At 46.0% G+C, this 25723-nt stretch overlaps 1 protein-coding gene across 3 annotated transcripts in view; it reads left to right on the top strand.

Moving 5' to 3' along the window:
• Window positions 1-25723, top strand: part of LOC111155190 (heart development protein with EGF like domains 1) — a 91496-nt gene that overhangs the window by 20887 nt on the left and 44886 nt on the right. Inside the window, exons 2-7 of one of the 3 annotated variants that reach the window (XM_022515293.1) lie at window positions 7930-8217; window positions 9882-10178; window positions 17135-17488; window positions 18642-18989; window positions 23159-23428; window positions 24056-25402. In XM_022515293.1, coding sequence (XP_022371001.1) covers window positions 8004-8217; window positions 9882-10178; window positions 17135-17488; window positions 18642-18989; window positions 23159-23428; window positions 24056-25402 — 2830 coding nt within the window. In that variant the 5' untranslated portion in view covers window positions 7930-8003. Of the gene's footprint in view, window positions 1-7929; window positions 8218-9881; window positions 10179-17134; window positions 17489-18641; window positions 18990-23158; window positions 23429-24055; window positions 25403-25723 lie in introns of those variants that run through there. The other 2 variants (XM_022515291.1, XM_022515290.1) reach the window with 2 other exon arrangements.

Genomic DNA, 25723 nt, shown 5'->3' with positions numbered 1-25723 from the left:
CCTCAGCTGCCCAGAGAAGGGTTGGGAGACTGGGAAGTACCTGCCAAGGTCATCTCTAAATGTGTTTGTTCAAACCTAGATCCCCTGAACAGCTGTCACAGATGCGGCACTCACTACGTACCCGATACTCTTGGAAGCTCTCCCCAGTGTGTTCTCTGTCATAGCCCAGGGAGGCAGGTGCTGTTACAGATGAAGAAGCCAAAGCACAGACGAATTACGTCACTTGCCAAAGGTCACCGAGCAGGTCCATGGTAGAACCAGAAGTCTAACGCCGACAACCCGACTTTAACCACAGTCTGTGTGGTACCCACTGCTTCTCTTGTGAAGCACTGGAGTTCTAGATCCAGGCAGGGAGCTGGAGGCAGGCTTTTTTCCTTTTAGACAACAGGACCCTCCTGTAGAGAAAACAGATTCACAAGGTCTGGGGAAAGCCAGCAATTTTTTAGTGTTGCCTCATGTGTTCTTTGGGGAAGAAAGGGAGAGATTCCCCAGTTGAAGAAGGACAGTACAGGTAGACGTTTCTCAACAATCCAGGGGGCCTTGGCACCTGTGACTGAGGGGAGGAGGGTAGAAGGGGCATCACAAGCCCACAAGTCTCTGAGGTCAACGGGGCCCAGCAGTGGCAGTACCGACCAGGGCCGTGTTGTGGTTGTGGGCACCTGTCTTTGATCAGGCCGCCAGGGGTGGCCACGACAGGTGCTGGGTACCCCGAGGCGGGGTGGTCCAGACACAGGTGAACCTTCAGCTGTGTATTCCAGGCAACTCACACGCATGTTTCAGAAATTGCTGGATTCTGAGCAAATTGAGTGAGCCACCTTTATGTTGAAAGTCTGCAGGCTTTACCCGCCTCTGGGAGCAGGTCTAGGGACCAAAGAAAGGCCGTTATAAGTGATTTCCAGACCTAGAGTCCCTTTACCAAGATACCAGCCTTTCTGTTGTTGTTGTTCTTTTTCCTAGGAGATGCATTTTTTAAAAAACATATACTTTTAGTAACATAAGATCGTAGGGTACTATCTGTTTTTTAATTTATGTCTTCACTTAACAGTACAGGGCGAGCATAGTACCTATCTATAACTGTATCAGTAATATATTTTGACCATCCCTTTAAAATTCTGTTGTCTCATAATTAAGTTAACCAACTTCCTATTGCAGAAATTTAGGTTGTTTCCAATTTTCATTATTATAAACAGTGCTGCGATAAACTTCCCCGTGCCTGAAACTTTGCATACATCCTTAGTAATTTCCTTGGAACTAATTTCAGAAATGGAATTCCTGGGTAGAAATATATGCCTGTTTTTAAGGCTTTTTGCGGTGGATCGCTAAGTTTCTCACCAGAAAGAATGGGCCAGTTTCATTCTTCCCCATGCTGTGTGGGAGTGCCCGTCTTCTATGCCCACAGTTACATGGCATCTTAACTATTTTTTTAGTCTCTCCCAATTTGATAGGCAAAAATGAATATATAAAAAATTTAAAAAGTCTTTTCTAGTTTGGATTTGTGTTTTCTTTCTCTCCAGCAACACTGTCATGTATTTACCCCCCAGTCATACATTTTCTTTTGTGAATCGCATGTACTTGTCCTTTGTCTGTGAGATGTCCATCTTAGGAATTTGAAAAGCTTCTTTGTGTATTAAGGATGCTGAACTTTTGGGCGCCTGGGTGGTTGGGGAGTCTGCTTCTCCCTCTGACCTTCTCCCCTCTCATGCTCTCTCTCACTGTCTCTCAAATAAATAAATAAATAAATAAATAAATAAATCTTAAAAAAAAAAAAAAAGAATACTGAATTTTTATCATGCACCGCAGACATTTACCCTGGCTTGTTATCTGACATCTTTAAATTTAAATTTTTATGTTTTATCAAACTCATACGTAGTTTCAAGATCCAGTATGTTTTATGAGGCTGGTATAAAAACCCGACCACTCCTACCATCATCATTTTTTGTTTCCTAGACTCAATCACTTTAAACCCCTGTAGCAAGTTCTTTCAGTAATTCTGCCCATACCTCTAAATAACGGGCCTATATTCTTATTTACTGAGTCATTGTTTTGGTTTTAGGCAATTTTTGTTGGTTTCTCTCAATGGAAATTTCATATTATTGAAAGCTCTACAAGTTGGAAGTGATACACCCTCTTTCTATTCTTTAGGGTCGTTTTGAGGAACATGAAAGTGCATTTTCGACACAATTTAAAGTCACTCTTCAAAACAACATGATTCCGATTATCCCCTCCTGACTTATGCACGGGTGTTCTCCAGGATTTGTTCTACCTTGTTTCATTAATCTCACAAATGAGAAATTATTTTATACATTCAGTGTTGTTTGTGTTTATGTGCATATGGACCATTTTCTTTGCTCGTTATATGTTCTTGCTTCTTTTGACTTTTTACCTAGCATGGTTTTTCTTCTGCTTGAAATAAATTCTCCATAATTACCTTTAGTGGAGGTGGTTGATAAACTGAAATTTGACTGAAAATGTTTCTATTTTGAAAGTTAGCCTGAAGATATTTTTCAAAGATAGTTTTACTGAGTGTATAATTCTGGTTTTTCCTCTCTCAGCCCATTGAAAATATTTACCTACTGTCTTTTGGCTTCCATTGTTGCTGTTGAAAAATTAGCTGTTAGTCTAATTGTCATCTTCAGTAGAAGATTTGTCATATTTTTTCCTTCTGTTTTGTTTTTTTTTTTTTTTGGTATTTAGTTTAGTTTAGTTTTGTTTTGTTTTAAGTAGGCTTCATGCCTAGTGCCCAGCGCAGGACTCAGACTCACAACGCTGAGATCAAGACCTGAGCTGAGATCAAGAGTTGGACACTTAACCAACCGAGCCACCCAGGGACCCCTCCCCTCTGGTAGTTTTTAAGACATACTTTTGTCTGGGGTTTTCTGCAATTTGACTATGATGTGGGTTTGTATTTTTGTTTTATTTAGTCTCTTAAGGATTAGTTGGGCTTCCTTAGTTTACTTGATTCATTTTTATCCATTTGGGAAAATTCTTAGCCATTACCTTTTTAAATATTGCTATTTCTCTTTTCTCTCTGGCCCACTGAGAACTCCAGTTATATATATGTTAGACTTTCTCACTGTATCTTCCTTGTCACTTCATCTCTTTTTTGTATTTTCTATCTTTTTTATCACCTGGGCATTCTCTCATGATGTGTCTTGTAATTATTAGTTCTTCTTTCAATCATGTTTGATCTGTTGGGTTTCCTAACTTCAGTTATTATAATTTATTCATCTCTAGAATTTCCATTTAGAGTTCTTTCATGTCTTTTGGCCATTATTCATAGTCTCTCTCTCTCATTTTCAATTCTTTCTTTTCATGGAGTTTTATATATTTCTATTCTTTGACTGATAATTCCAGTATTTGAAGTCTTTGCTTGTCTAGATTGCTGACTTTTGCCCATTGATGCCTTTTTTTCTTATATATTTTGTGCCTTTTGATGGTGATCGATCTCTTTTTCCTTAGAATTGTATCAATAAATGATAAAGTTGGATTGAAGATATGTTCGTTTAGAGAGCATTCACATTTATTTTTGCTGAGCAGGAGGCACTGTATTTCGGAACCACTTTTCCTTTCCATTAATGAGGTATATGTATGTATGTGTGTGCACATATGTGCATGTGTATTTGAGATATAATTTACATACCATGAAGTTCACCCTTTTAAAGTATATGATTTAGTGGTTTTAGTATATTTACAAAGTCCAGAACCAATTTTAAAATACAACCTCGGCTTGAGGCTTAGACCACAGAGGCATTGTGAATTCATGCTGCACACCCACATGAAGGCTACCTTTATGGTTAAAAATTCTTGAGTGAAATTTACTTTCCTTTACCTAAAACCGAGATCAAAAGGCCACCTTTCCTTGCTGTCCTGTTCTGCAGGGAAAATTGGTTTTCTATATGCCTTATAGATATGGTATAGCCCTCGTCCCAGCTTTATATAGGAATTTCCTCGGGGTGCCTGGGTGGCTCATTCAGTTAGGCATTTACCTTTGGGTCACGACATGATCCCGGGGTTCTGGGATCAAGCTCCATGTTGGGCTCCCTGCTGAGCAGGGAGCCCGTTTCTCCCTCTACTGCTCCCCCTCCTTGTGTTCTCTCACTCTTTCTCTGTGTCAAATAAATAAATAAAATCTTTTAAAAATAACAAAACAAATAGTCTTTGAAAATTCAAACCAAATTAAAAAAAAAAAAAGAGGGGCGCCTGGGTGGCTCAGTGGGTTAAGCCGCTGCCTTCGGCTCAGGTCATGATCCCAGGTCCTGGGTTCAAGCCCCGCATCGGGCTTTCTGCTCAGCAGGGAGCCTGCTTCCTCCTCTCTCTCTGCCTGCCTCTCTGCCTACTTGTGATTTCTCTCTGTCAAATAAATAAATAAATAAAACTCTTTAAAAAAAAAAAAAAAAGAGTTTCCTCTCAGACTCCCTTCTTAAGAGTTTTGTCTCGTATCTCCTATATCCTCTTGGTAATCAGAACAGGAGTTCAAGGTCACAGAAGTTGAGCAGGTGTCCCAGGGCAGCTGCCAGTTCTGGAATTAGCTCACTTCTCTGAATTCCAGCTCTTGGCTCATATTTGGTCTTAGAAGATTTGATTCTTTACTTCCCAACTCAGCAATGCATTTAGAAAAAATTTTTTAAAATACATTATTTATCGGGGCACCTGGGTGGCTCAGTGGGTTAAAGCCTCTGCCTTCGGCTCAGGTCATGATCCCAGGGTCCTGGGATCGAGCCCCACATCGGGCTCTCTGCTCTGCAGGGAGCCTGCTTCCTCCTCTCTCTCTCTGCCCGCCTCTCTGCCTGCTTGATCTCTGTCTGTCAAATAAATAAATAAAATCTTTAAAAAAATACATTATTTATCATATTTGGTTTGTAGTGGCAAGGTTATTTGGGACAGTGCAAGAATATTGTCCGCCTTTCTCTTTTGTTGATCGTGCACATTTTTTTTCTTTCTTCCGTCTCTAGCCAATTCTCCAGGGAGACTGCGTGGTTCACTGCTAGCCACATCTTGTCTTTATGTGGCCCTTCTCTTCCTTCTGTGGGCTGTAGTGGAATTCCTTGAGCTGACTAAGGACGTTCCCAGTTCCTTGAAGAAGGGCATCTTGCTGCTTCCTCAGAGACTCAGCCATACGAGCCTTAGAGGCTCAACAATAACCAAATCTTAAACTCATCTTAAGCCTATAATAGAGTGAAATTCATTTTCTTCTTCTGCTCATGGCTTACCAGCTTCAGTGTATGGTTTTTGAGTCCTTTCTACCTCTCCACAATCACTTTTATTCTGACATCTTTTAAGACTAATTTCTCTCATTGTGCCCAAAGGGAGAGAAAGCTTCCTCAAACCCTTTCTTCACCTTCTCTCTGGAGACCAGCTTGCTGTGCAGCTCAGATAGGAAGAACAAAGGGAACATGCCGTGTGGGTGGGATTCTGGTCTCTGTAACACCCCTCACTCCCGCCAGTCTCAAGATTAACTTATGGACTTGGTGGCTGTCCCTGGAAACACCCCTCCATAGCCCACTGCCAGCTAAATGTGGGACTTGCCTATCTGGGGCTGGGCCCCAGAAGAGCCCAGATGCCTGGGCAACTTCTCTCCCTCTTCAGGAAGTTTCTGTTAAGTATCACTTACAGGAAACAGAATAGGAAGCATGGAAACAGCAGTTCTCAAGGGATTTGGGGAGAAAAGTGTTCCCTTAGGAAAATTTGTCAGAATCTCTTATGGAAGATTTTTAAATCACCACGCCTCCAACCCCAATACGTGAGCCACACTTCTGGCAGGAGGGACCAGAGTGGGGAAATGCTGAGAACCACTGGTCTAGAACTACACTGTCCAGTATTGTAGCTACTAGCCCCGTGGGGCTATTGTGCTCTTGAAGTGTACAGCTAGAATAATACTCTGGATTTTATAGGTATAATACCAGAAAAAGAAGGCAAAGTATCTTAATAATCTTTATATCAATTACATATTGAAATGCTACTATTTTAAATATGTCAGAGTATGTAAAATATTTATTAAAATTAATTTCACCTGTAACTTTTTAAAATGAAGTTACATACATGGCTTGCATTCGTGTCTTACTTTATACACCTCTTAAAATGCTGATCTAGAAGATAACTTGTTCCTTTTGGGAAAGTGTGTATGTGTGATATTTTGAGCCAAAGTGTTGGTTCAGCCTGTAGCCTCTACTGGTGTGATGGTTGGCCATTTTTGCCTGACTCATACAGATAGAGGTGACTTCATTTATTCCTGCAGAGGTTTCTCAACAGTGCCCACAGCCCCTGATCCTAGGCAGAAAAGAAGATTGCATTCCCAAATGAGGAAAATAAAAATAGGTTTTTAAAGGAGTCATGTAATCAGCAATAACTTTAAATGGTCCTTGTCCTCATTGCTTTCTCTAGAAACTCATTAAACTCCGTGCCCTCCAATTAGCACATGTATTTCCTATTCACTTCCATATTAGTTTGGATATCCAGGGACATGGCTCTTAGAATGTTCTTTTGGTGTGATCTTCAGGAGCTGGTAGCTCTAGTTGGCAGGCTCTAGCTTCCAAGCCATTTCTGGGTCATGTGCAGACGTCGTCAGAGTAGCAAGGCAGCCTTCTTGGGTTGGACTCGGGCGTCCCACCTGCCTACTCTGACTCTGAACCCCCTGCATTGACAAATGGCACTTGACACCACCGATGACCACCTCTGTGCCCAGTTTCCCCACAACTTTTATAGGACCCAGAACTTTTTAACCAGTGCTCTCTTTGCCGCCATCTTGGACAATATGGCAGCAAGTGATCACTTCAGTATATTTTCTAACTAACCTGCATCCATCCCTAATTTATCAAGGTCAAATAACACTCTATATGAATAAGCAACCTTTCCTTGGCACCTCTGCATTGGAGATGAGGGGAATCCAAGGATTTGCTACAGTGCACTTGGTTCTGCCCACTGGGTACTGTGAGAGCTCGGGGAGCAGGCTGCCTGGTGACTTGCGCAAGGGAACATGACCCCCTGTGCCTCCTCTGCCTCCCTTGCATAGTGGGGAGGATGACAGCACCTTCCTCGGCGTTGTGCAAGATTGAACAATGAGGGCACGTTGAGAACTTACATTGATCGGTGTTTGGCACACACACTCGCATGCATGATTGCTGTTCAATCCTATTTTGAAAACTTGTTTTAATTCAATAATACCTGTAGAATATCTTTATCTTATCTTATAACATTATTTTAATACCTCAGAGTGTCCTTTCATATAGATATACGGCAACTGATTTAATTGATCTCCTACTGTAGGATTTTCCATTTTGTTTGTTCCTTCCTTCCTTTCTTTTTTGCTATTATAAACAATGACATCATGAATATCAGTGCAGCTAAATTTTTCTTCACATTCTTGAGTATTTCCTTAGCATGAATTCAAAGAAACAGAATCACTTCATCAAACCTATTTATATTACTGAGGTTTTGATAATATGGCCAAATCCTTCACAGATTTTCCAGAATTGTGTCTGTCCCAGCTGCGATCCCCTGCCTGCAAGAGTGGGTGTCAGGATGGAGAGCTGTCTGCTTTTACCTTCTACCACACAGGAAGCACAGTTCACAACCTTTATGCTCAGAAGTGCTTCCTTCCTTGCTATCACACCTGACACGTACCCCCCACACCCCTTCCTGAGCCTGCCCAGCCCCCTGAGGTGCTCTCCCCTGAGCCCCACACTGGTCTTCTTCTAGTGGTTTCCATCATTTATTCCACTTCCTGTAAAATTCAATCCTACCTGGTGTTGTTGCTTCATAATTTCTCCCACTGGACTGTCAGAACAATTCCCAAGGGGGAAAAAAGAAAGGTGAAATGATTTGATCTGAATCTACTTCCTCACCGATACATCTGCTCATGGCTTTTCTGAAGGTTTCCTTCTTTTTCAGAAGCCAGCAAGTTCTCACTGATCTATTTTCTTATTGTTTCAGCCGCTGAAAGGAGCAGTTGGACAGAAAGTAACACTGAATCCCACATAGAAAACATCACCTTTGATCAGAACCAAATGGACCTTTCCACAGTGGTTTCCAAGGAGGCTGTGAGGACTCAGATCCCCACAAAGAACCATACGTCTTCAGATGCTCCAGAAAACTTCACTCCACAGACCGAAGCAGCAGATGCTAGAGGAAGAAACAACTCTTCCTGGAAGACAAATTTCACCACTTCCCCCGTTGGGGCTGACACAGCAACGGCTCTGATTTCCCAGAGCCTCACCAGAGGTGAGTTTGTGCCAGTGATGGCCTGTTTCCTGCAGGTATGTCCCCTCCTGGAAAACGAAGTTTCTGCATCTCCCTCTTCCCCAGCCTGAGCCCCGGTGCCCATCCAAGGGTCCTGGGCTGTGGGTCCTGGGCTGTGCGGCTCGGACGCCCTCTGTGGCTCGCTGTGATTGAGTGAGTTTGCAGCATAGTCCACGTGAGGACTGAGAGGCCTGGAGGCCTGAGCAGTCCCGTGGAATTGACATTCTGTGGCCAGACTGAATCCCAGTGACTCCGGTGACCATGCCACACACTGCAGTCTCCGAGGGAGGTGCCAGGTCTGGTCCAATGGGCCACATAGCTGGGTCTGTGTGCACGTGGCTCCAACGGTGGTTCCTGCTTTAATCTGCACAGCTCAGTGGGTTGGCACCTTGTCATGAAAGGTTTCAAGAACGGGCTGGGGCTGGATGTGCAAGATTTGCCTGGGGAAGGGAGGACAAAGAAAAGTGGCACCAATTGGGTACCTACTGCACACCCACACATCTGTTCCTTCAGTTCTCACGGCAAGCCAGTGAGGTCACATTATCCTCTTTTGAGGAATTTGGAAACTGAAGGTAGAGAAGTTAATTAATCTGAGGTGTCTAGGTCAAACAGCTCATAGGTTTTATGGTTGGGATTTGAGGCTCTCTGTGCATCTGAGCAAGGTAGAAGGAGTAGCTGAGGAGTGGGGTCCACAGATCACGTGAGGAAAGAAGAGAAGCTGGGTCTCTTTGTGAGGCTGGCTGGCCAGCGGCTTCCCATGGGGAGGGGGTCAGTCCCACATGGAGGAGAGGACAGCTGTGTGGAGGGGGTTAGGGGCAGTCACAGAGGACTTTGAAGACCAGGCCAATTAGATTTGGTGTGGTAGGAAGAGTCACCAAAGGTTTTTGAACAGGGCGGTGACATGATCACAGCAAATCTGGGGACGAGTCGGCTGGCAGGCAGGTAGAAGACGTCTAGGGTGGGAGATGGGACAGAGGGAACCTGGAGTCAGGGGACCACCCAGGCAGAGCCGGGTGCTAAGATCCACAGCCTGGTGGCCTCCGGTGCAGTGAGAAAGGGATTGGTAAAGACTCTTCACAAAGGAAAATTGATACGACTTGGTGACAGCCTAAAAGTAGAGGGTGAAGCCATCAAAGATCACCCCATGGTTTCCCGAGCTAGTTCCAGGAGCTTGGGTGGGGGACTCAATGCTATAAGGAGTGCAAAGGACAGTATTTTATGTTCCATTCATGAGTGATGGACGTAGAGCTTAGAACTGCCCAGGGTGCCGCCTGGGGATGCTGGTCATGCAGATATTGGAAATTTTGTTTATGTTGACTTTAAGTCAGTTCTGAGACCAGCTTTGTGGAATGTGAGTGACGGGTCATGGAGATCAGAATCAGATCTTTGATTCCATATCGTCTGACACTTAGCTTCATTGTGCCCCTTTTGTAATAACTTGACCACTAAAAATGCCGTCTTTGTTGGTGAGATCTGAACACAGGCTTTGTCTTGGTTTGCGGTCTCTCCTTCAGGAGTGAATTTGTTGTAGAATGAATAATTGCTCCTCATTTCTCCTCACAGAGGTCAGAGGTGAGCCCACTACCCATTACTCAGACGTTTGGAGGTCTGCTGATGGAATTGTAATTGTTACTGTCTGCTTTCAGCTCTGGGAACACTTCACTTGCCATCCAGCTCGGGGTCCGAAGGAAGAGCTGACCCTTCCCACACGGAGAGCTTAACATCCCGGGGTTCCGTGGAGAGAGGAAAGGGACTCCCGGAAGAAGTGACTGTGCACAGCCAAGTGGCTGCCACTTGGGTTTTAGGACAGTCCCCTCCTCCTGCTCTGGGGATGGGAGAAGAGATCACAGTCTTGGGGAAGAGAAACACCTCAGGCCCGGCGCTTTCCTGGCTGCTTTTCTCCAGGACTCCGGCTTCCTCCCCTCCCTCAGAGCCCTCCTCAGGTGAGTGCTCCTATCCCAGCCTCCCACACGGATGTCATCCAGAATAGAAGTAGTAGATGCACACAGCTCCCTAGTAACATCCCTGTCACAGGGGCTGAGGGGGAAAGGCATTAGGGACAAATGCAAAGTATTTGGGGCAGAAGTACCATCTGTACAATGTATCTTTGTTCTGAAGTCCATCTTTAAAATATGTTTTCTTTAACTGCATAAGGAGGAAGGTTAGAATTGGTCTAATGGCTGCTACAGGCCCTTTGTGTCCACCATCCCCTGCTTGTCCCCCTCTCCCCACGTATACTGAGAGTTGTCAATATGTCTCCTTGCATAAGAGGCCACGCTTTGGGGTGAGTGAAATGGTGAGTGTTGTATCATTTGATTAGGAGTTAGATTTGTGTTTCTTCATCATTGCAAAATCACTTCTTGCAATGGCAAAGATAACATAGATAGACATTTTTCTGGGTATCATTAAAAAAAAACAAAGCGCAAAGATAACAGACATTTTTCTAGGTATCATTAAAAAACCACAAAAACGGGCGCCTGGGTGGCTCGGTGGGTTAAGGCCTCTGCCTTCGGCTCAGGTCATGATCCCAGGGTCCTGGGATTGAGCCCCGCATCGGGCTCTCTGCTCAGCAGGGAGCCTGATTCCTCCTCTCCCTCTCTCTGCCTGCCTCTGCCTACTTGTGATCTCTGTCTGTCAAATAAATAAATAAAATCTTAAAAAAAAAAAAAACCCACAAAAACAAAAACAAAGTGCCCGTGTTTGCGAGACTGCGGGCAGTGGAGGACTCACCTCTCTGCCTCTTCAGCTCCTAGTCATCAGTTAAGCTCCACTCCCTGCCCCGCTCACCCTCACCCCACCACCTCCCCCACCCCTGCCCGTGCAGGTATTCCCTTTCAGCAAGCCTGTTCTCAGCCCTCTGAGCCTATGTGCCGTCCACCCTGTCACACCAGGGTATTCAGCATCCATCTCCCCAGAGGCACTGTGATCCTCTCGAGGACCCAGGCTGTGTCTATCACTCTCTTAGGTTCCCTGCCATCTCAGACCACCGTAGGGTTGGTAAGTAATGGGGATTAGCACATGCCCCAGTATCACAAGGCTCCTCCAGCCGCAGGCCAAAGAGAATGCTGGAAACTCTGTCTTTTCCCACCTCTGAGGTTTTATTCAGAATCCGTGTATGCTGCATGTGTTTTCATCCACATGCCTGAGGAAGCAGGACAGAGAGGGCTGGAAATCGTCTTGGAAATAGAGATTAGGTTGCTTCCAAAATTGCCATTTCCAAATTTTCATAGGTTAGGATTTAGAGATACTTTGAAAGACTAGGGGTTTGGGTTTATGTCACCAAAGCAAAAACTGAACCTGGATATCCTTTCTGGAATACCTAAAGCAGCCAGTTTCTCCTTTATATACTATGTATAGTTTCTGCTGACTGCATATGTATATAATTTATGATTCATGTCTTTAGGAGATTCCTTTTAAGATTATTCTTAAACATTGGTTAGATTGGATAAAAGCTATGAGCCTATTTCTAGCTTCAAAGGTCTGTGGTTCAGTGATTTACAACCAACTTTACTAAATGGTAGGAAGGAAGTGTTTTCTAGGAAGCTACATTTTGATTCTGGTCAAGGCCATTTAATATTTATATTTTAAATTCAACCCACTACTGTGGTTTATATTTTGAAAATCAGCCTATGCTTCTAACTTTACTAGACTTGGCTCTGTCGTCATCTAGATTTTTTCAACATTTAAAAAATTAGTTGGCCCTCAAGTTCCTTGAGCATTTGTCATTTTAGAACCTTATACTTGTAGGGGTGACTGACAGTCAGTGGACCATGTAACTCTTGATCTCAGGGTTGTAAGTTCGAACCCCACATTGGGTATAGAGACTACTTAAAATGAAATCTAAAAAAAAGAAAAAAAGAGGGGTGCCTGGGTGGCTCGGTTGGTTGGGCAACTGCCTTCGGCTCGGGTCGTGATCCTGGAGTCCAGGGATCGAGTCCCACATCAGGCTCCCAGCTCCATGGGGAGTCTGCTTCTCCCTCTGACCTTCTTCCCTCTCATGCTCTCTCTCTCAAATAAATAAATAAAATCTTAAAAAGAAAAAAAAAGAAAGAAAGAAAGAAAGAAACTTATACCTTTAGTTTTTTTTTTTTTTTTTAAAGATTTTATTTATTTATTTGAGAGAGAGACAGTGAGAGAGAGCATGAGCTAGGAGAAGGTCAGAGAGAGAAGCAGACTCCCCGCGGAGCTGGGAGCCCGACGCGGGACTCGATCCCGGGACTCCAGGATCATGACCTGAGCTGAAGGCAGTCGTCCAACCAACTGAACCACCCAGGCGTCCCCCTTTAGTTTTTGAAGAGTTCTGCCATATCGTTCCTACTCCTTGAGTCTTTCACTGAGCATTTCTCTTCCTTTTTACTAACGTGGGTATTCTGTGCTATCTTGAGGACCACCTCTTTCAAAAACTAGATGCTATATCAGGCTTTACGTGCTGCTAAATGAGGGAATGTTAAATGACCCATCTGGGTCTAGTCTGCCAGCCTCCCTGCTCCCTGGAGAGACTTGAAGCCACATGGGAAACACAGCTCTGTGGGGTTAGTAACGGCTCACCTGTGAACCAGAGCTCTGGTATACCTCCTACCAGCCCTTAAATCTACATCCTGGGAGCTTAGTATCGCGGCCTGGGCCTGACAGCAGGATAGAGGGGCACGCAGGCGTGAGCTCTGAGAGCCAGCAGGACTTGCCCGAGGCAGACCTGGAGGCGCCTCGCCGGCTGGCACTCTGTACAAGGGAAGCAAAGGGGGAGCGAGGCGGGTGGGAGGGGGGAGGTGTGCCTGTTGACACTTGGCAACTCAATCCACCCATAAATGTGACCCAGCGAAAGTCCTGGCACTTAGAGCAGTCCCATGAGTTGTGCTCTCTTCAAAGTAAGCTTTCACGTAGCCACCCGGAGCCTGGCCAGAGAGGATGGGGCTCTCTAGGAGAAACATGAAGGGATTAGACCTCATGATCATAAAGATCCTTCCTAGCTCCAGCCTCTGTTACTCCCAACACACCCGGCCTTGGTATTCTGTGCTCCTGTCCCTCCTCTCTCTGCTACGAAGAAACAGGGATTCAGCACAACTTCATCTGCAGCGGGGCCAGCCAGGCGTTCCCTGCTCCCCAAAATAAGTGATAGGCCAGGAATGTATGCTTTAAAGCAGGTATAGGCCCAGACTGCTAAATCAGATTTTTAGAAAGAGATCAGGAGCCATTTGAAATGATTTTTCTTGCTGCTTTAGATCTTTCTGTACTTTCCACATGTTCTGCAAGGACCATGTGCTATTGGATCACTGGGGGGAAAATAAATAAGTAAAGCAACTAACAGGAAAAGTTCTCTTTTGAAGGCAGAAAGAGATATGTATATGTTGAATTGTGTGAGAATGGCTGCAGTTGAACACTAAATTTAGCCTTGAGCTTCCTGGAAACCAGGGCACAAAGGGAAACTGGGTGGGGTGCGAGACCATTGTCAGATAAAGTAAGCAGACAATTTCATCCCTAGGCAGGCGTGTGTTGGGGGCCGTGAATGCTCAGACGACTGTTCATGTAAGGAGTGTTGAGAATCCTAATAGAAAATGCCTCCGATTGCTGTTTTGAGGAAATTGTGCTAACGATCTTTAAAAGGCAATATTTTATATAGATTCTCAGTAGGAGCTCAGGGTATAATAATAATGGATCTCAACTCATGAAAGTATGTCTGTGGGTGGCTGAGCCAGTGCGATCCAGGTAAATTGCTTTGTGGTGATTTCACTTTGTAAAGGAAGAGAGAGCATAAATAACTCAGGAGATTATAGATGTAGCATATCTTTCTCAACCATCAGCTGCTTCAGCTGGGTGTTCAGCAGGTCTTGGACAGCTGTCAGACCAAGGTTGAGCATTCGCTGCACGCCTGAGGTTCCAGCATTTTGTGCTGGGATTGGGGAGTGACCCATACACTTTTATCAGATGAGTGGGGCATTCTTTATACCTCCTGTTCTAAAGATTAGGGAACTTGGCTCGTTTCTGCTCCCAAATGGATGGCCTTCCCATTTTTGAATGGGTGCTTCAGGGGTAGAAATGAGCAAGGGACGGCGGGTATTAAATAACCAATATTGCTGGCCCATTGATTAGAAACATGGTAAATTTCCCCCGAGATGTATTCAGCACAGAGACTAGTGTAAGGGGTGACTCTCGATGAGTTTGACCAACCATTCTCTCTTTCTGGGAAGAGGCAGCACTTGTATAGAAGTACTCAGTACAGAAGGACTCACAACTTTACTGTGAGAATTCAGAGGGATTATGTCTATCGAGTACTTACTTAGCACAATGTAGAAGGGTATATGTAAGACACTGGCACATCGAACTGGTCAGTAAATGGCAGCTTTTAATAATGGCGGTGAGATGATGAAGCAGTGTTCCACGGAGCCTTGGTCAGGGACAGCACAACCATCGTCCTTTCGTGGCCTTCAGCGTTTGTGACTTCCGTAACTGTGTGTCTGTGGCCATTGATTTGCTGTACATGTACTCAGGCTGAGTCCAAGTTAACCGCCACCGTGCAGTGATTCGATGAAATCCTGCAGTTGGCTAGGAATAGTGCTTTGAAAGAGCACCCAGCAACTGAGGAGCTTGTAACTTGGCAGGGTCAGATGATGACTCTAATGACATGAGGCCTGAGAAGCTAAGTGGCTAGTGAGGCTTTGGAGCATGTCTATATTATGCATTCCTTTTTTTTATACTAATGGATTTTTATTTGTTTGGTTTTGCTTTCAAGTAAGGGTGTGTTCAAGTAGGCTAGGGCTCTATTTGGGGGTCCAGTCTATTTTTTTTTGTTTCAGTCACTAGCTGTGTGGATTGCTCGCGTCTTCGATTTGCTTTCCTTAAGGCCCAGTGAGCAGAACTGCAGGCTGTGTTCTAGGCGTAGCTGGTTCTGTGGTTTGTACAAGAGTCAGAGGAACCTTTGTGTTTCCTGTGCTCCCCCTCTCTCTAATTATATTTGATATTTATTTGTGCTTTTGGTCACAGCTGTACATAGGACTGGTCTTCAAGGAACCATTTTTTTTAAGATTTTATTTATGCATTTTAGAGAGAGAGTGCAAGCAGGGGAGGAGCCGAGGGAGAGGGAGAGGGAGGGGGAGGGGAGGGGGAGGGGGAGAGAATCTCAAGCAGACTCTGTACTGAGCATGGAGCCTGATGCGGGACTCAGTCTCACAACCCTGAGATCAGGACCTGAACCAAAACCAAGAGTCAGACACTCTACCAACTGAGCCACCCAGGTGCCCCTTTAAGGGACCATTTATAATGAGAACTTAATTCTTCCCTTTCTGGGTCGTAAATAACAGCTTGAAACCTTTCATTATAAAGGTATAAAGTACTTTTATTATTTTTGGCTTAAAAAGAAAAATGTTTTTTCTTGCCTTTGGATCTTGCCGGCCATGTTTCTTCCCACTCACCATGCTTTCCTGTGGTTTATTCCTGTTTGGAATGAGAACCTCAGGGTGCCCTTCTGGAGGCCAGTTCTTAGGGTGTCCTTTGCAAAGTTCTTTGTGGAAAGGAGCCATTAGCAAGCCACTTTACTTCTGTGGAACAGATTGCGTATTTTGACCAAAATGGCCTATAACTCAATTTTTGAGGCTCTTGACAATTAATACCGGTGTCTGCTATCCTTTTCATCAAAAAAGTGTTCCCATCCTGGAGTCCTTGATCTCCCAGCGGCCCACTGGCGTGGTATGTAAGCTTGAGAGCCGGTCTCCAAAGCCTCATGAGGCTGACTATAATTATGGGACCTGTTCACTTTTGGATGGAATTAAATCAAATCAGTGTGGTAACATTGAGTATATCTTGCTGACTCGAAGCTCTGTTACTTCTTTTTTTTTTTTTTAAGATTTTATTTATTTGACAGAGAGAGAGATCACAAGTAGGCAGAGAGGCAGGTGGAGAAGAGGGGGAAGCAGGCTCCCTGCTGAGCAGAGAGCCTGATGTGGGGCTTGATCCCAGGACCCTGGGATCATGACCTGAGCCAAAGGCAGAGGCTTAACCCACTGAGCCACCCATGAGCCCCTGTTCTGTTATTTCTTTTTTTTTTTTTTTAAGATTTTATTTATTTATTTGTCAGAGAGAGAGAGGGGGGAGAGAGAGCAAGCACAGGCAGACAGAATGGCAGGCAGAGGCAGAGGGAGAAGCAGGCTCCCTGCTGAGCAAGGAGCTGGATGTGGGACTCGATCCCAGGACGCTGGGATCATGACCTGAGCCGAAGGCAGCTGCTTAACCAACTGAGCCACCCAGGTGTCCCCTGTTCTGTTACTTCTTAAATGCAGTTCAGTTAATAGTCTTTCAAAACCTCAGGTTTACGTGGCCGTGAGGTGGGAAAAGTAGAGAACGCTTGATGCGGACAAGGGCTGGAATTACTGCCCTAGGCTAGTATTATTCCCACTGTGGTCTGCAGAGCCCTGGCCTCCCCAGGGGTGGCCTGGAGGCAGGGCTTCTGTAACTGCCTTACTTTTATTCATTTATATATTTGGATTTTAATCTACAACAGCAGTTTGAACAAAAGGATCTCATGGCTAAAATGAAGCAAAACAAAAACCTGTACCTTATCATGATGGCCACTCCCTGTATAATCTCTAAGCTGGAATTCCAGAGTAGAAGTTTTTTCCTTCCTCTATAAAAACCAAGGCAAAGAATGTCTAGAGGCTTTCTCCCGTCTTCCTTTCAGCTAGAGCCAAAGCTTTCCACTGTGCTAAGTGAAGGACCTCACCACTTCCTCACTTAGCTCTATGAGAATCAGAGCCCGTGAAGAGAGAGCGTCAGATGTGTTTATCTATATTTAGATCCACATTATCTAGATTTATGCAACAAAAGGTATTAAGCATTATTTGTATCTAGATGCATCCCTGATTTTCTTAAACCCCGGAGTAGTGTTAAAGCATATTTTCTTCCATTTTAGCTTCCGGAAGCACAGAGGAGCTAAACAACTCCACCATTCTCCCAAGTGCCTTGGCGAGTCGGAGAGCGAGCGAGCGTGTCGCCACCACGCTCCCCACTGGTGTCCCCAGGATGCTCCCGTCTTTAACCGTCAGTCTGCAGCCCCTAAATGAGACTGAGAATTTCCCCAAGGACTCCGAAATTGCCAGGACTTCAGTATCGGCCCATTCTTCACCCTTTGAGGCAGGGTTGCAAAGAAATAGGGAAATAATCAGGAATCCGGGAAATGGGGAATTCATCGAGCCGTCCACAGAAAATGGATTTGGCCTTGCATCTTCCCGGGTCTCCGTGGGATTCTGGCAAAATGATTCCCCAAGTAAGTATTTAATCTTCACTTGATCTCTTATGGACATTTAAAAAACTGTTGAGGGGCACCTGGGTGGCTCAGTGGGTTAAAGCCTCTGCCTTCGGCTTGGGTCATGATCCCAGGGTCCTGGGATCGAGCCCTGCATTGGGCTCTCTGCTCAGCAGGGAGCCTTCTTCCCCCTCTCTCTCTCTGCCTACTTGTGATCTCTGTCTGTCAAATGAATAAATAAAATCTTTAAATAAATAAATAAAAATAAAAAACTGTTGGGTTGTCTTGAAAGATGGCTTCACGACCATTTGCCATCTCAAAAAAATTAAATAAATAAAAGGGAGCGTATTCTCAGCTAACGCCATCTCCTCTGTCTGGTACACCACATTATCACATTTTTATTTGCATCCTTATGAGAACATTGTGAAGTCCGTCAGACAGGCATCATGCCTCCTGCTTTTTTATAGGTGAGGAAACAAGCTCAGAGAGATGAAGAAGTGAGGGTGTGGTCCTGTCGCTTGATCAGAGCAGAGTCAAGAGCTTGTCCTCAGAGCTGGCCCGGTGGACGGCTTCTTACCACCTGTGGGATTGTCCTCAGTGAGAGTAGGCCTGTTCTTTCAGACTAGCTGGAGTTAGCTTATGCACAGATTGTTCTTCCAAATAACATGTGCAGATAAAAGTATAGTCCTTCAAATTCATCATTTCAGTATATGCCCTCTAGTTTATTTTTTGTTTGCTATACTTGAAAATTAGAATTACTAGTGGGAAAAAAAAAAAGAATTACTAGTGGAATTGCTTGAGAAGAATGCCTCTGAGCAAGCCCTTTATGTGGGCACATCATATATGTTGGACGTAACCCCCTCAGTCCTTTGACCCCTTTGGGGGAAAGACAAGAAAACACCCAAGCCTGCAAGTTACTCCACTACTTAGCACATTCTCTTTCAAAGCTCCCTTCTTCACCAGCGCTTATTTTTAGTATTGCTATCTTATTGACATCGAAAAGGTTTGAAATAATTATCTAGACTGTGAAAATGCCTGTCAGGCTACCCATATAATATATACTCTACAAGGTCCTTGCGAAGGGGATCTTTGCTTAGGGAGGACGCACATCTCAGTTGTTGGGGAATCTCTCTCCCATCTGTGTCATGGCCTTTGTTTCCCTGACCCCTTCCAGCCTTCGGAGGAGACCAGCTTGCCAGCAGCTCGGAGGCAGAGCTGGGAAGCCCCATGTCTCAGACCGAGGCCGCGTCCAGGCCTGTCCCGTCGGGCAGAAGCAGAGACAGCACGGCGCGCTGGTTCCTGACCCACAGCAAGACATCTGCAGATGTGACAGGAAGCTCTACTTCCTATCCCGAAGTTGTGAACGCCTCAGTTTTGACCCACTTCTCAGCCTCTGCCCCCCAGTCTAGAGGAAGTGACAGAGCGCCGGGCCAGAGGAACTACGCTGAACCGGCTACCGAGTTGTTGTCCTCGTCCTCCTCAGAGAGTCTGGATTCCTCAGCTCCGCGTGGTGAACGCTCAAGTGAGTGTCCCCTTCACAGGACTGCACCCCCCGGAGGGCGGAGGGGCCGGTCACGGAGCCGCTCCGGAGGCCCCTCTGCTGTAGTCATTCCCAGGCCGTTCTTCCAGCTGTATAGCCCCACTTATTTCCTGGTTCATCTCCCAGGAGTTAATCTTGCCACCAGCCCCTCCCACACACAGATCACCATGTCCTTCTGTCCCCTGCAGCCCGCCCCACACCCCCAGACCTGCCTTAATCACACAGCTTCTAGAAGGTCAAAATCTTCCCTTCTCAGGCACTGTTGTTCACTCCAGGCCTGGACATTCCTCAAGAGCAGCTCTCCCTCCCCCTTGTTTAAACAGCTTTAGGGAGATAGAATTCACATTCTGTGAAGTTTGCCCAAACTGTACATTTCAGTGGCTTTTGGTGTATTTGCAGAGTCGTGCAGCCAGCACCACTAATTCCAGAATGCTTCCCCTGCCCCAGAAAGAAACCTGGTGCTCATCAGCACTCGCTCCCCATCCTTTTCTCCTGCCGGCTTCTGACAACCACTAACTTACTTTCTGTCTCTGCAGATTTGCCTATTCTAGACAGTTGTTGGGTTTTTGTTGTTGTTGTTGTTTTTAAGATTTATTTATTATTTGACAGAAATATATAGAGAGCACAAGTAGGCAGAGCGGCCGGCAGGGGGAGAGGGAGAAGCAGGCTCCCCACTGAGCAGGGAGCCCGGCACTAGGCTCGATCCCAGGACCCTGAGATCATAACCTGAGCCAAACAGACGCTTAACCAACTGAGCCACCCAGGCACCCCTGTTCTAGAGAGTTTGTGAATGAAATCCTACGACCCGTGGCCTTTTGTGATTTTCGCTCTGCATACCATTTTCAAGGTTCATCCCTGTTGTGGCCTGTGTTAGTACTTCCTTCCTTTGTATGGCTGATTTGCCACACTGAGTTCATCCTTTCATCAGTGATCGCACATGTGGGGCTTTCCCACCTTTTGTCCATTGTGAATAATGCCACCGAGAACATTCTGGTACGAGTTTTCATATGGATGTGTTTTACATTCTCTCGGAATGGCTGGGTTATAGGGTAGCTCTGTATTTAACCTTTGAGGAATCGTCAAACTGCTTTCCAAAGTGACTGCACCATTTCATATTGCCACCAGCAAGGTGGGAACGTTCCAGTTCCTCAGGGCCCTCCCCCAGCACCTACTGCGGATCACCTGTTGTGACGATGGCTGATGGCCGTCCTCCTGGATGTGAAGTGGCATCCCAGGCAGTTTGGATTTGCATGTTCAAGCTAATGACGTTGAGGGTTTTTTCACTTTGGGGAAAGTCTACTCGGATAGGAGTTTCTTTCTATAGTGTCTGGATCCGGTATTCCTAGTCCTTTATCAGATACTCCATTTGCAGATGTTTTCTCCCATTCTGTGGGTTTTCTTTTTAGTTTTCTGACAATAACATTTTTTGCAGCACAAAGGTTTTTAATTTTGATGAAGTCCAATTTATCAATTTGAGAACACTCTTTCTTTGATGGTCCTTTTTAATAATGTTTTTGGGTAATTTTACCAACAATTCTCAGCCACCTTGTGAGGGTGAAGTATGTGCTGAATGACGCAAAAATGCAGCAATTTACCATTTAAGCAGATAAAGGGCTTAAATCTGTACCTCTCTGCCACTGATAATAGGGGCTCCATTTCCCCCATATGAACGTCTTAATTGATGGGGAAAATTAGCATTTATTGCTACTGGTGATGGAAAAGCACATGCTTATTATGAAAGAGTACTACATGTATGGGTGGGGAATATTTGTGCTTTTTCACGTATGTGCGTGGAAACTGCAAGCTCTGTCTCCTGGACAAAAGGGTTCATTTTCCACCCTCACAACGTGGGGCTCAGAGTTTTCTCCTTCTCAAACCGGGAGCTTAGGTGCCATGCCCTTTCCTGTGTGCATCTCCTGAGTACCAGTACCCTTCACTCCATGGTGCGTGCTCAGTGGGTTTGTGTGGGAAAGGTGATCTCAGGGTGAGCAGGTCTTAGGGTTCAGATAAGGAATAGCCTCATTCCCAAAACCAGCTCACAGTCAGTTCACCTAATGCTTTATCTCGTTTGCTCTGAATCAGTCAAAGCAGACTCCTTCTGCCATCCAGCCTTTCAGAATTCTTGGTCTGTTCCTTTTTCTGGGCTTGGAGGCAGCCCCCGGTTTCAGGCCACGACTCTCTGCTTTCTTAACTCTGTAAGCCTGATGGGCTTGTTTGCCTAAACTCCATTTAAGAGTCTTGTAATCTCCCCAGCCTGGACCTTGTCCCCTCTGCCCAGGGAACTTGTACTCAGATACACTCAACCCTCAAGCTGCTCCTGGCAGACTTCCCATGGGTCTCTTAAGCCCTTCAGATTGGTCAGGTCACGTCTCTCCCTGCTTCCTGGCTGTCTGAGCACTTGCTGTGTATCCCTGTCCCCTGACTCATTCCTGCCATTTAATGCAGATCTACGAGGAAGAGAGCTTCCCTAACATGCAGCTTTACCTATGTTTTCCATGAGGTTTTAAGAGCTAGTTTGGGGGCACCAGGCTGGCTCAGTCAGTAGAACATATGACTCTTGATCTCAGGGTCATGAGTTTGAGCCCCATGTTGGGTGTAGAGATTACTTAAATAAATAAACTAAAAAAAAAAAAAAATAGCTAATCTGGTCTGGGAATAGGACTAAGAACTGGGGAAAGAACTTGTTTTCTCGGGGTGCCTGGGTGGCTCAGTGGGTTAAGCCTCTGCCTTCAGCTCAGGTCATGATCTCAGGGACCTGGGATTGAGCCCCGCATCGGGCTTTCTGTTCAGCAGGGAGCCTGCTTCCCCCTCCCCCTCTGCCTGACTCTCTGCCTACTTGTGATCTCTCTCTCTCTGTCAAATAAATAAAATTTTAAAAAATCTTTAAAAAATAAAAATTAAAAAAAAAGAACTTGTTTTCTCATAGAACCAGATTATGCAGTATTTAGGCTAGGAAGAGTTGGACCTCATTTCCATAATTTCTGAGAAGGGTTTATTTGATAGTCTAATATATGAGTCTTCAAGCTTGTAGCATAAAACATACACCCAAGAAAGGAGGAAAAGGATATTTATTCAGGCATCACCTGTCCCATTCTCACCAAGAAAATAAATACATTAAGAAAACAAAACTTGGGGCATCTGGGTGGCTCAGTCAGTTAAGCATCTGACTCTTGGTTTTGGGTTTCAGGTCATGATCCTAAGGGTCATGAGATTGAGCCCTACATGGGGCCCTGGGCTCAGCAGGAAGTCTGCTGGAGATTCTCTCTCTCCCTCCCCATTGCCATTCCCCCCACCACCTGCTTGTACCTGTGCATTTGGGGTTTTTTGTTTTTTGGTTTTTTTATGATTTTATTTATTTATTTAATATACAGAGATCACAAGTGGGCAGAGAGGCAGGCAGAGAGAGAGGAAGGGAAGCAGACTCCCTGCCGAGCGGAGAGCACCATGTGGGGCTCGATTCCAAGACCCTGGGATCATGACCTGAGCCGAAGGCAGAGGCTTTAACCCACTGAGCCACCCAGGTGCCCCATACCTGTGCATTTGTGTGTGTTCTCTCCCTCTCTCTCAAATAAATATTTTTTAAAATTAAAGAAAAAAAAGAAAAAGAACATAGAACAGAAAATAAGCCAATCTTTAATCTCCAGCCACCGTGCATTTCTCACTGATGCGTTAAGGGAAAAAACTAATGCTCTAGAAGAATGATAAGCCCCATGTCAGTTCCGGCCCTCCCAGGAAGAAAAAGCCTTCTGAGTAATGGGGGGAGGGATCTCCCTCCTGGACCTCATCAGAAAATCTAAAGCCCCTGTGGGCCAGTCAGTCCTTTGCTGGGCATCCCCCAGCCCCACTGCCACCACCAGTTTCCCTGACATAAGCTCTGTTATGTATCCCCGAGCAGAAATACAGTATCGATCCTGTTCGCCGAAGTAGTAAACCTTCCCAGCAGTCCCAGTTGCCTGAATGGGTATGCTGATCTGCAGTGCCTCTCGAGGTTTTGGTCCTGAGACGGGTTTGCAGGGAGCACCACATTGTGGTTTCTCACGTGGGGTTGTCAAGAAAGACCCGGGAAAACCCAGGTCACTCCTGGGACTCCTGCGCGGTGCTGCTGCTCCAGCCCTGCGCTGACCCGCCATCTCCTTTCAATCCTCTTGCAGCCACTGAAGACGGTCCAGGGCCCGGAGGCAGTTCTGAGGTGGAGGAGAGGACGTCCCAGGCTCACCTCCCACACACCTCAGCTACTTTCACTGGGAATGGAGAGCGCACGCTGCGGTCCCTCACCAACGCCAGCACGACTTCAGGGGAAGTGGGGCACTCTGTGATAGTGCCCAGAGAAACCGAGAGCGCCACCCAGCATGGGAACGTGACCCTGACGGGTGACGCCCGCTTGGTCTCAGGTTCCCTGGCAGCCTCGCCAGCCCTGGGAGGTGAGGAGCAGGAACTCTGCCCACATCCCTTCCGCTCCCCTGTCAGTGTACCTACAGTCCTAGAATGATCAAGTTTGCTGTCAACCCAGAAAGTACCTTAGAAGCTCTGTCCAAAGAGAACTTTCTGGATTCTCCCACTTCCCCCCACTTGCCTCAGCCATGTGTGATGTTGTCTGCCAGGATGCCTAGAATAAAGGAGACCGGCCAGTCGTGGCCAAAGTCAATCTCCTGGGAAAGAAATATCTCATTATCATTATACGGAATGGAAAATTGGGAGGGTTTTCCTTTTTCCATTTAGACATAACAATTGTTCTATTGGGGTCTTAAGAGCTTTTTAGATACCAGTTTGCTTTTATCAAAAAAAGCATGTGGAAGGAATTTGGACCCATTCCCTCTTCTTCAGCCACTGGCCCCACTTCTCTTTTATTACCGTTTCCATTGCCGCCTCCCGCACTCCTCCCAGGTGGTAAAAATCCTCCGCACAGACTCTGTGCATTCCCGCCTGCCCACACCGCTCCTCCAAAATGCTCGCCACCAAAAACTGTCTCTACAAGGAAAGCATTTAGGGTGTGTTTGGGAGATTTCTTGTTTGTCGAGTTGACCTAACTTTGGTTTTTCCATTTGCAGTCACTGGAATTAGCTACAGTCAAGTGAGTGGCATGGATATGGAACAGGGGACTTCCAGTGACTACACAGACCACACCTATGTCTCATCCACTTTCACCAAAGGAGAACGGGCATTGCTTTCCATTACAGACAACAGTTCATCCCCGGACTTAAGGGAGAGTTCTACCTCTTCTACTAAGATCTCAAACTCTTCACTTTCAGACTCTTCTTCCTCATCTCAAGCTCAGACTGGAGGAAGGAATGTGTCATCCTATGACAGGGAGTACGCCCAGCCTTCCACTGAGTCGCTGGCTGTGCGCACAGCCAGTGTTCCCTCCTACACACCCACCATCAACAGGCCCAACACTTTGGTTCTTCTGGACACTGATGCTGCATTGACTCGTGGCTCCTCTTCTTCTTCTTCTTCTTTGGGCCCCCCTTTACCCCTGCCTTCAGTGTCCCAGTCCCACCAGTTGTTCTCATCAGTCTCACCATCAACCAGGGCCTCTGCTCTTCCACTGCAGTCCATTCCCGATGCACCCAAGCCCATGTCTTCCTCACCACCGCCCTTACCAGTATCCCTGACAGCATCTACCCCTGCTTCACCGTCTGCCCCCCAAACAACCCTACCACCTTCACCTCCTACCCTGGTCCTGCCCAGGGCAAGAGACACTCCTATGACCTCAGTTCAGACTGAGACAACAGCATTATCTGTGGCAATGCTCCCCAAGAGTCAAACAGCAGATCCTAAGAACCAGAGTAACCCATACCCTGAGAAAGTCATTACAGAATCAAAGCCACCAAGCCCAGATTCTCTGCCCACAGAGGCCACTGAAGCTGTAAGAGTGAGGTCTACACCAGGGATCCCTAGGCCCTCGACCTTAACAGAGTCCTCCACTCAGCAAACCCTTTCAGCCACGAGCATCAGCATACCCCAGACGTCTCCAGCTTTGACAACCACCATTCTCCAGACCTCTCATCCTTTCATCCCTGTGTCAACCAGAGCAGCTCCGATGGCTGACCCCACAATAGTACAGACTACGGCTGAAAAACAGCTCTTGCCAACCAGCCCTGAAATCCCAGCACCGCAGATCTCCACAGAAAGGGCTGTCACCACAGAAAGGAGCCAGGTGCATGGAAATGCTACCAGCCAATCGATCCCCCTGACCAGTGTACCCACATCAGTGAAAGGATTGACCCCAGGGCCTGGTGTGACGGAAGAGTACAGCCCGGCTTCACATCTCCTCAGAACATCTCCTCTCCCAGTCACACACATTTCCGCAGCTGAAGTATTGACTCCTAAATCTACCACCTCCGCTGCTCAGAGCAGCACGCGATCACCAGAAGTGTTGTCATCTCCAGCCGCAGGTAAAAGGCAGTTACACAAGCACACTGTGGACTGCACAGGCACGGGATTTGTGGGCACGTGGGGTAAGGGCTGCTCTCTGCAGTAGGTCAGAGTCTGGGCTGTCACCTCCTCAGATAATGTCATGGCAGTCCTCTTCTTCTCACCTCAGAGTTCCAGAACTCTTCCTAAAGCATGAGGGGAGGATGCCATTGGCTGTGTGTGGTATCTATAGATAGTGCCAGTGTAGCTTGTAATGCCCCAAATGGCAAGAGTCTTTTTTTTTTTTTTACTTTTTTTTTTTTTTACATTTTATTTTTTATAAACATATATTTTTATCCCCA

This window comes from Enhydra lutris, unplaced genomic scaffold (genome assembly GCF_002288905.1).
Source record: "Enhydra lutris kenyoni isolate GAN:26980312 unplaced genomic scaffold, ASM228890v2 scaffoldscaffold39, whole genome shotgun sequence".
NCBI lineage: Eukaryota > Metazoa > Chordata > Mammalia > Carnivora > Mustelidae > Enhydra > Enhydra lutris.
This window is presented reverse-complemented; position numbering and strand designations above follow the sequence as displayed.